General features: G+C 59.2%; 2 protein-coding genes across 2 annotated transcripts; one reads left to right on the top strand and one right to left on the bottom strand.

The window, feature by feature from the left end:
• Window positions 1-4,716: 4,716 nt before the first annotated feature.
• On the top strand, window positions 4,717-8,640 carry PAN0_012d4462 (acetyl-CoA synthetase-like protein; the record flags this gene model as incomplete). The annotated part of the gene is made up of 4 exons (XM_014799999.1): window positions 4,717-4,859; window positions 5,889-5,944; window positions 6,059-6,485; window positions 6,948-8,640. The coding sequence occupies 4 exons, from the start codon at window positions 4,717-4,719 to the stop codon at window positions 8,638-8,640; spliced, it is 2,319 nt and encodes a 772-aa protein (XP_014655485.1).
• Window positions 8,641-10,599: 1,959 nt separating this feature from the next.
• On the bottom strand, window positions 10,600-12,351 carry PAN0_012c4461 (uncharacterized protein; the record flags this gene model as incomplete). Its single annotated transcript, XM_014799998.1, has 1 exon — window positions 10,600-12,351. The coding sequence occupies one exon, from the start codon at window positions 12,349-12,351 to the stop codon at window positions 10,600-10,602; it is 1,752 nt and encodes a 583-aa protein (XP_014655484.1).
• Window positions 12,352-13,762: the final 1,411 nt, after the last annotated feature.

Genomic DNA, 13,762 nt, shown 5'->3' with positions numbered 1-13,762 from the left:
TTGCCGGACGGACCTCGTTGTTACAACCCACGCCGTTGACCATACGAGCCTGACCACACGAGGCTGCCGGTCGAGGCTGTGCGGGAAAAAGGCAAGGCAGCAGACGGTCCAAGTTTAGAAACGCGGGCGTGCTGTGACGAAAGATGCTCACCTGCATCTTTGATCGGGCGATGCAACTGTTTAATCTCGATGCCAAAAGTCTCAAGTTTGGTCACCAAAAATCCGAAAGAAAAGCGAAAAGATTGAAAAAGTTTGGTGCAAAGGTGAGACATTTAGAGCTCGCCAAATGAGTGGGAATTGCAAGTCCGACCGATGTCCGACCGATCTTTTGTGCTGGGCAGTTCCATCTTTAGAGCGCACAAAAGGGTCCAATCCACGACGCACTTTCCCCAATGACGGTCTGTGGGAATCTTCCTTCACTCCTATGCGTGGCGTCAGGCAATGAAGTGGGGGAGCGGGAAAGCGATCTGTTCGCCTGGGTTCACTTCGGCACGAGATCAGGCTCCGCCGGATAAGGCACTCAAGAGCGAGGCGCAGGGCTAGCGAACGGGGAAAGCTGGATTTTCATGGGCCCTCCCGAGAACAATGCCCCAGATCGCGATGATCCGGGACGCACGGATCGACTCGACAGCCAAATGAAAAGAAAAGAAAGGCGATTTTCAGTACCGCGCTTTGGACTAGCGAGCACATTAAATTTTTCCAGCCCAGAGGTGCAGCAGGCGGCTGCCGCAAACATTCGAGAATCGACCCCTGCAGCCTGCAGCCCCAAGCCAATATTCGAGTGCCGCGACGTGCAGATCTTGCATCTTGCCGGTGTCGCTACTGCGCTGTACGCCTGCGCCCGGAGGCCGCCTGCCGCCGAACGCCTAGCGCCCCATGCTCAAAACCCGATGCCGCGCCATTGTCTGCAGCGCTCGCTCGCAGCTTCTGTGCAGTAATTGTACCACCTGCAGAAGGTTGACTCTAGTCAGGCCATACTGTGCCGCACCTCTGCACACGCAAGGAGCTTTCGGAGAGTCGGAGCGGCTTTCCTGCGCAAAGTCGAGGCCTGACGCTCAGCATCATCACCTCGCTCGAGGGAAGCGCGGTGAGCAATCTTCTTTTCTCTCGCAGAGAGGTTTGCCGGCGCCTGCGCTCTAATTTCAGCCTCCGATCTGTCCAAGCAGTCGCGCGCGCCAACTCATCGCCATCTTGCAACACGCGGTGACGTCGATGCGTACGCTTTACGATTTTTGGAAGGGCAAAAAAAGGTGTGTGAGACTAGCAAACAGAAAATTCCTGGGTTCTTTTGCGCATGAAAGTTGGGCTTGTGCACGGCGGCGCGACAGAAAGGTCGCCTTGGCTCGCTTACTGGTAGGGCGATCACCGCTCATCCGCGTGCCCGTTTAGGCCAGGGCCAGCCAAGCACGAGGGCAATGGTGTGACTTTTCGCTAGGCTATGGTTCTCGAGATCGGCCCAGGCGGCTCTCAGAAACTTACGCTCGGCTTTGCAAGCGTCATCGTCGTCCGGATTCCAAGTGTCGCACCGGATCTGTTGTGCGCAGCGCCAGCTCTGTCAGGCGAACCGTTCCCATGGAAGCAAAGCACCGCGTCAAGCATGGGAGCTGCTCTTGAGTCTAATGGGCGGCGTTTCAATTCAAAGAATCAGAACATTCTTGTTTCAGGTGTCTGCTGCCGGGCTGAGTGTACAAGAACTTCTTCCTGTCCGGCGAAAGAAGCATGCAAAGAGCAAAGCAGCGAGTTAGAGCTCGAGTTCAGGCCTAGACTCGCTGCGCTGCTGCATCGACGAGCTTCGCTAGGCTGATGACGATGCAGCATCTGCCCAGTCCATTGTACCTCCCGCAGCTAAAATGCAATTGCTCCAATCTCCCACTCGGATGCCCACCAACAGAGCTGGGTACGGCTCAATGTGTGCCGTCGTGCCTCGGACGGCACGGTCGTCGGCCCCTCTGCCGGCTTCATTGTCGCTGCAGCGCTCAATTTGTGTCTCAGCTCCGGGGTTCGTTCCAGTCGGTGCCATCCGGTGCTCTTGGCACGGCAGCCTTCAAACATGCTCGTGTCTCAAAATCCGTCGGCTTTCGGGTCAGAAAACGTCGTGGGACACCAAGATGGACGTAGTTCGGAGCATCGGCTTGAACATTTCCGGTGTCCCTGCATACCTTTCGATCCGCTTTCCGACTAGCACTTCGTCTATGAAGCGAAGCGCCACTCTGTCTTAGAAGGCGAGGTAAGGCGGACAGCTTTAGCTCGTGTCACATGAGAACCATCGGAAAGCGGAACACAATCAGCATCCTTTCCCCGTCGTGGTGTGATAAGCGCAACATCGATAGAGTACTGTGTTGATGTTTTCTACAGTTGAAGCCTGGGTTTCAGCGGAGCATCGGATTGAGTTCTGGCGAGCTTTCCCGTGTCTCACCGATTCTCATGAGTTGCAGAAGCGTTCACGCACTTCCAAGCTTCGGCCATCTGAGCTCGCACTCACGAAAGCAGCGACATGTGGGCTTGCTGGCGGAGCCGACGCCAAGCATGCACCACGATGTTCGTGCGAATCATGTGTGAAACTGTTTGTCACTGCGGCTGATGCTGAGATTTGGACTATCTGGAAAGGCCAGCCTCAGCCGTTGGTCGCATCTCGGATCTGCGCCTGTGCGTATCGCTAGTCGAGATCCGCATGCCACCAGAGTTTCGTTTGCCGCAAGCCGACTTGGCGCATGCTCTTTGAGGTGGTGACCGCTTCGCCATACCGATTGGGAATATACTGCGATGGCTACCTACAATCATGCGCGCTCGCGCCAAACATCGCGCGCACCGTTGGAAGACGATCAGACGATATCCAAGCTCTGACCTCGGCCAATGTCAGCCGCTGCAGGGGCGACGCAAGCCTGCGCTGGATTCCGACGACCATCCGCCTAGATCGTCAGTAGCCGAAGGCAGGCAGGTGGACGCCCGAATTTTAACCTAACAGCCTTCGGCCGACACTCGGAAGAGGGGGAAATGAACACTCTCCTTCCGTTTAGCCGAGGGTAAGAAGACTGTTTGGAAGGTGACGAAAGAGAAATGGCAAGCGAGAGGTCGGACGCTGCAGTGCCGATCCTCATGAGCCCTGCGACTGCCGGTCAGAGCCAAAACTGGATGGCTAACTCACGACCTTGCCCGCTGCACTCGAGCTGCCGACGAGCGCCAACTCAAACTGTATAGAAAGATCCAGGAAAAGAGGACTGCAGCTGCACGCCGCCTGGCATCACACGGCAGTACAAACAGATCCGCAGCAGCCTGAACAATAGCAAAAGTCGGCATTGGCGGGCGCGTGCCAATTGCAGTCTCCAACTCATGCAGTGCGGTCACAGGGGCAGGCGACGCCCCGCGGAACAAGATGTCGGCCACAGCCCCGCTGCCGCCAACACCGCCCGGCCGACGGGAATAGCAATCTGTTTTTCATTCTCTTTTCCTGCATCTCTGCTTTTCTAGGACTCGAACGATGCGCACAAGGAGCAGCCGAAATCGAGTTCTGAGCTGGCTACGTACTGACCCAAGACCAAGGTAGGCGCACCTCCTCGCATCCTTCGGAAAAGCCACACGGCTTGCGCCGCTGAGCCACATTGCATCGCGCTCGCTTGACGCAAGCGATCCGGCCGGCGTGCTCATCACCAGGTCCCTGCCTCGGGAAACCCGTGCCCAAAAATAAAAATAAATACTAAAATTTCAAAAAAACAGTCCTCGCGATCCACTCAGCTTGCATCACAATGGCCACGGAAAGGCCGCCCATCTGAAAGCGGCCTGGTGGCTCTGAAACAGGTGGATTTGTTTGCCTATCGGCCGTCGATTCGGCCGCTGTGCACCGCAAGCCGTAGGACGAAGCTGGGCTAGACACATCCATTGACAAGCTATCGAAAGCGCAGAGTTGCGATTGTGTCACAGCATGGCGACAACAGGTGCATAGCTTGCGCTTGTTCCCGGCTGGCTTTGCCGAATTGCTGGTTCGGATGGCCAATGTCGCCTGCCCACGGTCTGACGCCCTTGGTGCCTATCGGTTCTATCTGATGAGCTGTTTCAACTTCATCTCCGTTGGCACCTCCTTTTTCGGTGCCACATAGTCTGATGCAGTGCGGCTAGAGTGTATGGACCTGGCTCAGGGCAAGACGCAGTCGCCGTGCGGGCCGGATACCGTATCCGCGCAGGGTTCGGGTCTCACACAGCAGGTTTCGGCAGTTTGCAGCGGCCAAGACGTTCGTTCCTACCGCAATTTTTAGGGCACTGCTCTGTGCTCCCGCCGCATCGGCTCTTTCGAAGGCTCACGTCCACGCCCATCTCGCCGCACCCCCGCCGTCCTCGCCTAGCTGGCCTGCCTGCCGTACCTGGTGGGCCTGCATCGTGTGCCCGCAGCCACGACTGGGTCCATATATTCAATAGCCCTTCCCTGCCACCATCCTCCCCTCCCCATCCCTTCCCCCTCTCCATCTCCATCCCCATCCGTCATTCGCAGCTCGCTTGTCTATCTATCCCTGCCTTTGCATTCAGCGATCGCAGCCTCATCGGACAAGAATCTGTTCTCGCGCTGAACGGACCCTCCTCCCGAGCACAAGCTTGCACTCAGCGACAGCATAGCAACGCCAGGCTCGACTCGACAGCCGCAAAGTCTTTCTCGGCACCGCCCGCAAGCAGACGCAAACCCCTCTCTTTCGCACGTCGTCGCGCCATCGCAGCAGCGTGATCACCATGGCTCCTCAAATCCTCACCTCGATCTACCCGCCTCTGCCCAAGGCAAGCTACTCGAACATCTTTGACTATGTCAGCTCCGAATCCGAGTCGTCGCTCGCCGACAAGGTGCAGTTCGTCCGCCAGGACGGCAAGCAATTCACGTAAGTACATGCTCCGCTCCAGGCCTCGCATTCGATGTGGCTCGGTGGTCTTTTGTTTCGTGGTCCGTTGGCTTCTCCCTTCCCTTCGTTCACACCCGCTCATGGTGCTTGCTTTGCACCATCGACGAGAGGCTTTGTGCCGCTCGTTGCTATGGTGCGCCACATGCGCGCTGGGTGGTGCCATGGCACTTGGCATTGATCCGCACGCACGCGATCGTGGTCTTGTCCTCTAATACGGCCAGAGATTCTCGAGTCGGGGGTAGCACCCTGGCTTTGGCGGAATCACGACCCTATTGGCTGCGCCTTGCTCCACGGCGTTCGGTGTATCGGACCGTGAATCTCGCGGCTCGATGACGGGCACAATGGGCACACGGCCGCGAGGCGGCTAGACTCGCCAGTGAGGGACCCTCTGGACCGCATCCTCCACAACCGCTCTGCCTTGAGCAGGCGGTGGACAGGAAGGAATGCGGGCGGCGGACCTTGAATATCCCGTCGTACGAGGGGATTTTCACGAATTCAGCCTCAGCCCCAGATCGTTGCCTTTTGGCGTCGCAGCTCGCATCGAGTCTTTCGAGCCTGGCTTGTTGCGACGCCAGTGCCTCTCGCTGTATCTGCAACTGTATCTTCTCTGCGCCATCGTGGCCACGAGCCGTGGCGGGACCCTGTTGGACGCTGGTCTACCTACGGCACCCAACGGGCGCCAAACATGCAGGGACGGCTTGTGCCAACCTTGCATGCAGAGAGGCAGCAGCCGTCAAGGGCGAAGATCACTCGTCAGTGCTCCTGGTCGCCTTCAGCGCTCCAACGGTGGGAGGACATGACAGACTCCCGCCAGACGGGGCAGCTCAGATCGTGGGAAGGGTTACCTCACTTTGGCCTACGAGCCGCTCGAGGCAGTCCAAGCCCTGCGCGGCAGAGCAGAGCAGCGAGCGCGCCGGCACACGGCCAAGTCGAAGTCGAATCGGGCTTTTTTTGCGAATTTCTTTTCCCGGCAATTTTCCCACCGCCTCTGTGCCCTTTGGCATGTAGGACGCTGCGTTCCAAGCCACAGAGAGAGAGCGGCTGGTACGCCCCTGCCGCGGTCTGTACGCCGCAAACAACGGCTCTGCGCGCCGCTTGTCAAACACGGCGGAGCAGTCGTGTCTGGTGGTCCACCGCCTGCATTCCCTGCCCGCTGACGACGATGCACTCATGGCGAGCGGGACCGGCAGCGAGCCGTTGTCAGCCTCGTGTTGTCCGCGCACAAAGATGGCACGGCACGTTTGGTGTCGAGTGGACGGACGAGCGAGTTGGCGCCAAGCGCAGATACGTAGCCGATGCCGGCCAGCCTTCAGCTTTGCGATCGGTGAGACCGTCTGTCGATCCCTCCCTCGCGGATCGCTGCACGGGCTCAGATGCACTTTGCGCCACGGCCGCTCACCGCTCCCACGGCGCGCGTCTGATGGGCGAAAAAAGAACGCGTGCCGATCTGCGAGTCCAATTTTCAACCTCAGTTAGCGCTCGCTCGCTCGCCTCTCAAAGCTCCACTCAATTTTCGAGGGATTTTTTTTCGGGCGGAGGTCCGGCGACGCTCGCTCGCTCCTCTGTGGCTTTCCAAGCGAGGATCGCAGAGGGATCGTCACCATCGTTTCAGACCCTCGCTCGTCCTCCACACTGCGCCCGCCTTCAGTGCACCCTCGTCTTGGCTTTTCAACCTCCGCTTGCAATTTTGCATGCGCGAGTGACGTCGGAAAAGCAGCATCTGCCTGTCCTCGCAAAGCTTCCTGGCCAACGGAAAGCCACGCGATGTCGGAAGCCCGCAGCCATTCTCACGAGACTAGCCACCAACGCTTCATCGTTTCCACGTTTCCAGCTGGGAATTCGCGCGGCAGGATCGAGCTGCATGCTGACTCCAATCCTCACTTTTTTCATTTTCGCTCTCCCTTCATCATCTGGACCCTCGTTTTTTCGACCCGATGCCATTGATCACGACCCCGATGATTCCCGATCGATACCTCGTTCGGCGCTTTCATTTTCGGATGAACGATATCGAACGATGCCGCCAACATATCTCGATGGTTGCTACGTCTGATCGTTGTCCGACGACAGACATGGTCAGGTTGTGCGTGAAGCGCGCCGCTTGGCGTGGACGCTGAGGCACAAGCTCGGCCTCCAGCCCCGTCAGCGCGTTGGTGTCATCTCGCCCAACCACACCATGTACCCGATCTTTGTCTTTGCCGCCGAGGTGGCCGGTCTGGTCACTGCTCCGGTCAACCCAGCCCTGACTGTCGGCGAGCTCGCCAAGTCGCTGGAGCAGGCCTCGGTCGACGTCGTCCTCGCCCACCCCTCGTGCCAGGACAACGCTCGTGCTGCTTGGGAGCAGGCCAAGGCCGCCATGGGCCGCCTCTCCGTCTCGGCAACCTCCTCTGCCGCCACCGACGGTCTCTTCATGTTTGACGACGCCGACGAGCTCGTCACCGGCGCTCATGGCGAACCCGACCTCCGCGCACAGCTCACCGACAACGAGCTCGAGTCGTATCGCGTCGAGGACCCCGCCAAGGAGACTGCCTTCATCATGTTCTCTTCCGGCACCTCGGGCTCCGCCAAGGGTGTCGAGATCACCCACTCCAACGTCATCCACAGTGTCATGGCCCTTGTCGCCACCCACGACGACTACTTTGGCCAGAAGGACGTCCAGGTCGGCTTCCTGCCCTTCTACCACATCTTTGGTCTCATCAAGCTCATGCACCACCCCTTCTACCTCGGCATGAAGATCGTCATCCTGCCCAAGTTCAACCTCGACCTCTTCTGCGAGAAGATCCAGGAGTACCGCGCCACCGCATCGCTCGTCGTCCCGCCCGTCCTCCTCCAGCTCGCCAAGAGCCCCGTTCCGGAAAAGTACAACATGACGAGCCTCAAGTGCGTTCAGTGCGGCGCCGCTCCTCTCTCGGCTGAGCTCTTCGAGCTGCTCGAGAAGCGCTACCCGGGCATGGCGGTGCTCAACGGCTACGGCCTCACCGAGTCCCTTCCCTCGGTCATCTGCTCGGGTCCCAAGGAGCTCCCCAACTCCAAGGGCGCTGCTGGTCGCATTGCGCCTGGTGTCGAGGTCCGCCTTGTCTCGGAGGAGGGCCACGATGTCGGTCAGGAGCAGGGCCGCGAGGGCAACCCTGGCGAGGTCTGGCTGCGTGGCCCCACCATCATGAAGGGCTACCTCGACAACGAGGACGCCACCCGTGACGCCTTCACCGAGGACGGCTGGTTCAAGACGGGCGACGTCGCCGTCATGCGCAACACCGAGATCTTCATCGTGGACCGCATCAAGGACCTCATCAAGTTCAAGGGCTTCCAGGTCTCGCCCGCCGAGCTCGAGGCCGTCATTACCAGCCATCCCGAGGTCGCCGACGTTGCCGTCTTTGGTGTTTGGTGCCCTGCCCAGATGACCGAGGTGCCGCGCGCCTGCATTGTGCCGCGCGATCTCGCGCTGCTCAACAAGCCCGACGAGTGCATGGAGCTCGAGAAGCGCGTGCGCACCCACATGGAGAAGCTCGTCGCCGCACACAAGAAGATCCGAGGAGGCATCGAGTGGGTCGCCACCATCCCCAAGTCGCCCTCGGGTAAGATTCTACGACGACTGCTTCGCGACGAAGCCGCACGCGAGGCTGCCAAGTTGGATGCCCAGAGCCAGCTGCGCTCCACGCTCGTCACCTCGCTCTCGGCCGTCAACGCCAACAACAACGCCAAGAACGACGAGGAGGCCAAGGAGAGCATCTTTTCGCCCGTCTCGCCCGTGGCTGCTGCATGAGGTCGGTCGACGTTTCTTGCATAGCATCCGTTCCGCTCCTTGCTCTCGCTCGCACCCTTGTCGTTGTTTGACCCACTCGTCCCTGCTCTCATTTTGCATATTGTATTTGGTCTTGATCCTCCCCGTCCCCATTCCCCATCCCTCAGTCGTGCTAGTCAGCGTTTCCTTCACGTGTTTGTTCATTCTTGGTGTTCGAGGTCGTTGCCAGTAGCCATCCCATTTATTCTCTCGACACACGCTGCGTGCTCACTGCGCTGGACAATAACTCTATCCTCATTCTTCTGACTGACTGGCTTCAAGGGCTTGACTGTGCTCCTCATTGAGCGTTGCTTGTGTGCTTTTGCACTTGATCATGAGCTTGCTTCCGATGAGCCAGCCGGCTTGAGGCTCTGCGGCGAAGCAAACTTGGCTGAACGGCGCTGTGCCAATCACCGATCGGTTTGAAATAGTTCCCGATACAGCCATCTTTGGATCGGCTCGAGCCAAGCGCTCCCGACTACTCACTGCGCTGATTGACTTGCCTTGACACAGCACTGCACAATCCACATTCGGTAAAAATGTTGACACTCAATGATCGCAGATGGTCTTGACCTGACTTGACTTGACATGATGTTTTGGCAGGCCGTGTATGGTGTGGCCCCCTACCACAGTAGCGAGCAAGAGACGCCCACGGCGTCGCGCTGTGGGTCCGTGGGGCAGAGGGGCGGTCCAGAGACCACCACGCTGAGCCCGCAACGGCAGCGGAGCGGGGCGTGCATCCCGCCCGACGGGCTGGGAGCCACCACGCCTGCCCAGGTTGCTGGGGAACTGCAAAGGCAGTATGTACCTGCTTTGTTGGTGGGATGGAGTGCGGCGCTGTGCGCCTAATGGTCAAGGAGGGGCTGTGCGTGCGCTATGAATGACACAGAGCTAGATGGGGGCTCTACGGTACTCTATTTCAATTCGTATGCTATCGTTGCACTCGATTTTGTTCGTCGCTTTCACATGTGGGACTCTGCATGAACGTACAACTCATGATCACTGACACGGCGTGTTATGCATCGTAGCCAAGACCAGGTTAGAGCTCGGGCAGGAAAAAGGTCGTGCACAGGTGTCTCGTACGATGAGCGCGGAGGTGATGCGCTGAATGGCTTGCCTTTACACAGCGCATCACAGTGCCCGTTCAGTGCCTTCGTGAGGCAACGCGAGCTGTCGCCCTATACTAGAGTGGTAAAGTCGAGGACTACGTCGCCAATTTCCTTGCCTTCACACTGCACTGAATGATGTCCTTCTTCTTCTGTAATGAGGCAGCGAGAGTCCCCACCTCACACTAAAGAGGAAGAGGTAGAAGCTGGCGGTGCATACGTTGGAGTCTGCGACGGTGGACGGTTGGATGTTGGCAGTGCAGGCGCCAGACGGCAGACAATCGTCTGCGATCGGAAGGAGTGTCACGAATGCGAGAGATTGCAGTAGTGAAGAGGTCGATCTACAAGCTGTATGAGTGCGAGCTGATGCCAACCAAGTGAGTGAGGCCCGAGCAGGAGATGCATGCTTTGAGACCCCTGAGTGGGTGCACGCCAGCACAGTATCAAGGGCCGCGTGGGGCGTTGATTAGGTGGGTCGTACGCCATATGCGGGCGTGCACGTAATGAGAGGGCCCCGGATGCAGACACCGAGCCAAATGAAGCCGGGAACCCACCCACAGTCACAAGTGGCTGCACTCGGTAATCTCGTCGTGTAGAGCAATTCACTGACAGGCAGCTTCGGATAGCTTTACGCGGCTTGGATTGCACTAGAACGCCATGTGTGGGTGTGGTGCCGACGGCAAGCGCAGCGTGGGTCTCTGGGGTGCTCACCAATCGAAGCCCGCTCAAAGTTTGAGTCACGATAACCCGCCGCGGGAGCTTCACAGAGAACGAGATTAAAATGCGACAAACAACGAATCTAGAAAGACAACAAGGACAAGACAAGATACGAGAACTAGACGCGGATCCACTTAAACATCCAGTTGGCGAGCCAGAGCGCCGAGTCGTCGACAGCGCGCGAGTAGGCCTCGGCGAGCAAGCAGCTTGCGGGGATGAGAATGACAAAGAGCACACCCAGGATGCCTGCCTCGCTGGTCCACGCCAGGCCGCCCTGGGCGGTGCTGGCCGTGAGGTGGTGCCAAACGAAGCTGCCGAGACTAAGCATGAGTGTGCCCGAGATGAGGGCGATCGAGAAGGCCCACCTGCCGATGTGCACAAAGACACGGTTGCCGAGCACCTTTTGCGCTCGCGGCGAGATCTCGATCAGATACAGCACGCCCGTAGCCAAGAGCCAGTTGTCGTAGCGCGGGAACGCCACCTGCGACGGGTCGACGCCGTAGTTGAGCCTGCCCGTGTTGCCGTCTACGTGGGCAATGATGTCGTTGTTCGCCTTGGCCGGCACTGCTGCGATCCAGAGGTACTTGAACATGGTACCGAGCAGTGCAAACGCCACACCGGGCACCCACGTGGGGACGAATCGAGTTCCCTGGCGGTTGAGCGGGATACCCTTTGCGGGGAGCAGCTGGAGGTAGACCGTGGACCACTCGGCGAGCAGCAGGCCCGTGAGCGTGTACCACGACCAACGACCGACCCAGGCGGTGGTGAGGATGAGCAGGATCATGCCGAGGTTCTTGTAGCGCATGATGGTGTACGGCAGCGCAAACGCGAGGATGATGAGCACGTACGTCTGCTGGAAGATGACGGGGATGATCCACAGGGTGCCCGACGGCGGGATGAACGTGGTCGCCCGCGCCGTCTTGAAGTAGAGCGGCGACGAGAAGAAGAAGAGGAGCGAGTTGAAGTACTCGAGCGCCGAGCCCCACTGGACCGGAGGCGTGGCGTGCTGGTTCTGCAGCGCGCTCGACATTTCGGATGCGTAGCGGAAGCCGTTGACGCCAATCACGAGCGACACGAGGGCAAGCGTGACGGCCATGGGGATGAGGAAGCGGAAAGGTCGCTTGAACGCCGGGCCGGCCAGACCCGTGGCAACACGGCGCTCGATGTACGTCTGCAGCGAGGCACGGCCAGTGAGGATGACAAACATGGCCGCCTGCAGCTCGCCGTCGAAGAGGAGGGGCGAAAGCGCCTTTCGGAGCACCGTCTGCCAGGTAGGTGCAGCTGCGACGAACGCGGCGGGGTAGACGCCGTCGACGTCGCGATCGGCCACGATGGCGGGTGCAAAGATGCGGAAGAAGGTCCAGATGAGCACCTGGAGCCCAAGCACGCCGCGCAGCCCCTCGAGATACGCAAAGCGGTTGGTGCGCTTGCGGCCCTCGTCATTGGTCTTGTCGGTGGAGAAGGCGGAGCTGGTGAGACCGTAGCGGTCGGCGCCCTTGAGCACGAGGTAGCCGCGCTCGTCGTAGGTCACGTCGGACGAGTCGAATTCGGACTTGAGCGCCGTCTCCTCGCCGGCGGCGGCGGCGCCCTTGCCCTTGCCTCTGCTGACGCCGCGACGCAGAGAGAGGTCACGTCTCACCATGGCGTCGGCGGTGTTGAGGCCGCCTCGCGCTGCGGCGGGTGCAGGAGGCGTTGGCTGAGCCCAAGCATCGTGTGGCGTAACCGAGATCTTCTCTTCTGCAGGCTGGTTGTTTGACGCCTGTTCGCGCAGAACTCCGAGTTGGTGGTCGTACTGAGTCTGAGTGTTGCCGCGGCGCAGCGACTTGCGCGTCGCGGGCAGCTCGGCGGAGAGCGAGTACTTGGACGCCATCTTGTCGCTATGCTGTCAAGGATGGTGGTAGTAGTGTGAACACTTTGCTGCGCAGCACAAGGAGGATCGCGCCTGTGGAGGACAAAGTCGACCACTGTCCTTCTTCTGCAAGTGGAGTTGCAGGACAGTGCGGGCCAGAGGCACTCGCTTCGCACAGTGTTGCAAGCGTCGGCACAGGGCGGCTCGAAAGACTTGCAACCAAGAGACCACTGCAGGGCGGAAGCGTGCTGAGAGATCCGAGACCTCGAATTCAGGTCTGCACAGCCGTTCTGACCGGCACCGAGAGGAGCACAACCTAGTGTCTGCAGAGTGTAACACTGATTCGGACGGTTTCGAGGGGTGCGAGGGGTGCCAGAGACCGACCCTTCGCAGACCACACCGCAGCGGCATACTGAGTTTCCTTTTTTTAACACGGACTTGTCTCATTGCCGGGCAGGGTCGATGTCACCGGTTCGTGCGTGCAGCTATTATTTTTTGCGCCCAAAAGCGTGGGTTGCGTGTGGGCGACGTTGCGCGTGAGTTGGTGGCCGAGCAGCGGCAGCGAGTGTCTCGGAGATCTGCATCTGATCTCACCGACCGTGTCCGTCGGTGAGACGAGCAAACACTGTCTCCATCACAGCGTGGGCAGGCGGCCATACACGAGACACTCTCGTTGCGAAGCCCAAGCGAGCGCCAGTGAGTCCATGTGGGTCTGCTGCAGGAAAAGAGGCAGGCGGCTGCGAATGAAGAAAAAAATGCAAGAAGCAAATTATGACGCAACTGGCCGCTGCAAGCCGGCTTAGGTCGACGCAAGGCCCACGAAAACGGATTTTCTGGGTGAGTCGGGCGGCGTCGGCCCAGCTGTCACACACGCGGCCGGCCATCCTGCCGCGCAGCCGAAAATAAATAAATGAAAATCAAACAAAAATCATGCAAAAACTGGTCTTCGAGCGCGTGAGAGGCGAACTCGCTTCGACGCAGCGCCGCAACTCCGTCCGTTCTTCGCATTGGGGCCTCCTTGCTTGGCGCCGGCAGGATCCTTCCTCATGCTCCAGGGTCACAAGGTGAACGACCACAAGAGCTTCGCGCGCCCTCTGGTCGCGCAATCGAATTGAAACGTCGTCGCCCTGCTCCTCAGCCGACAGCAAGCCTCAGAGGCTCGCCTGTAGGAGCCTCAAACTGTGAGATCATGTTCTCATCGCGGCCTGACCTTTGACCTCGTCGGAGCGGATCGATCGATGCGATGCAATCAGATCGAGCACGACTGTGCCGGCTTGGGTCGCCGTGGGCTTGGTGAGACTTTAAAGCTCCGAGCACACTCGCTTGCCGCTCAACAGAGCCTTGTCCGTCGGACTACCGGACGTGCACAGCTAACTCTGGAAACGAGTGCCGAAGGTTCGGCTTTTGTGCGATAGGCTCGCGGGGTTTTCTG

The sequence above is a fragment of the Moesziomyces antarcticus genome, assembly GCF_000747765.1.
Source record: "Moesziomyces antarcticus DNA, scaffold: scaffold_v10012, strain JCM 10317, whole genome shotgun sequence".
NCBI classification, from domain to species: Eukaryota; Fungi; Basidiomycota; class Ustilaginomycetes; order Ustilaginales; family Ustilaginaceae; genus Moesziomyces; species Moesziomyces antarcticus.
This window is presented reverse-complemented; position numbering and strand designations above follow the sequence as displayed.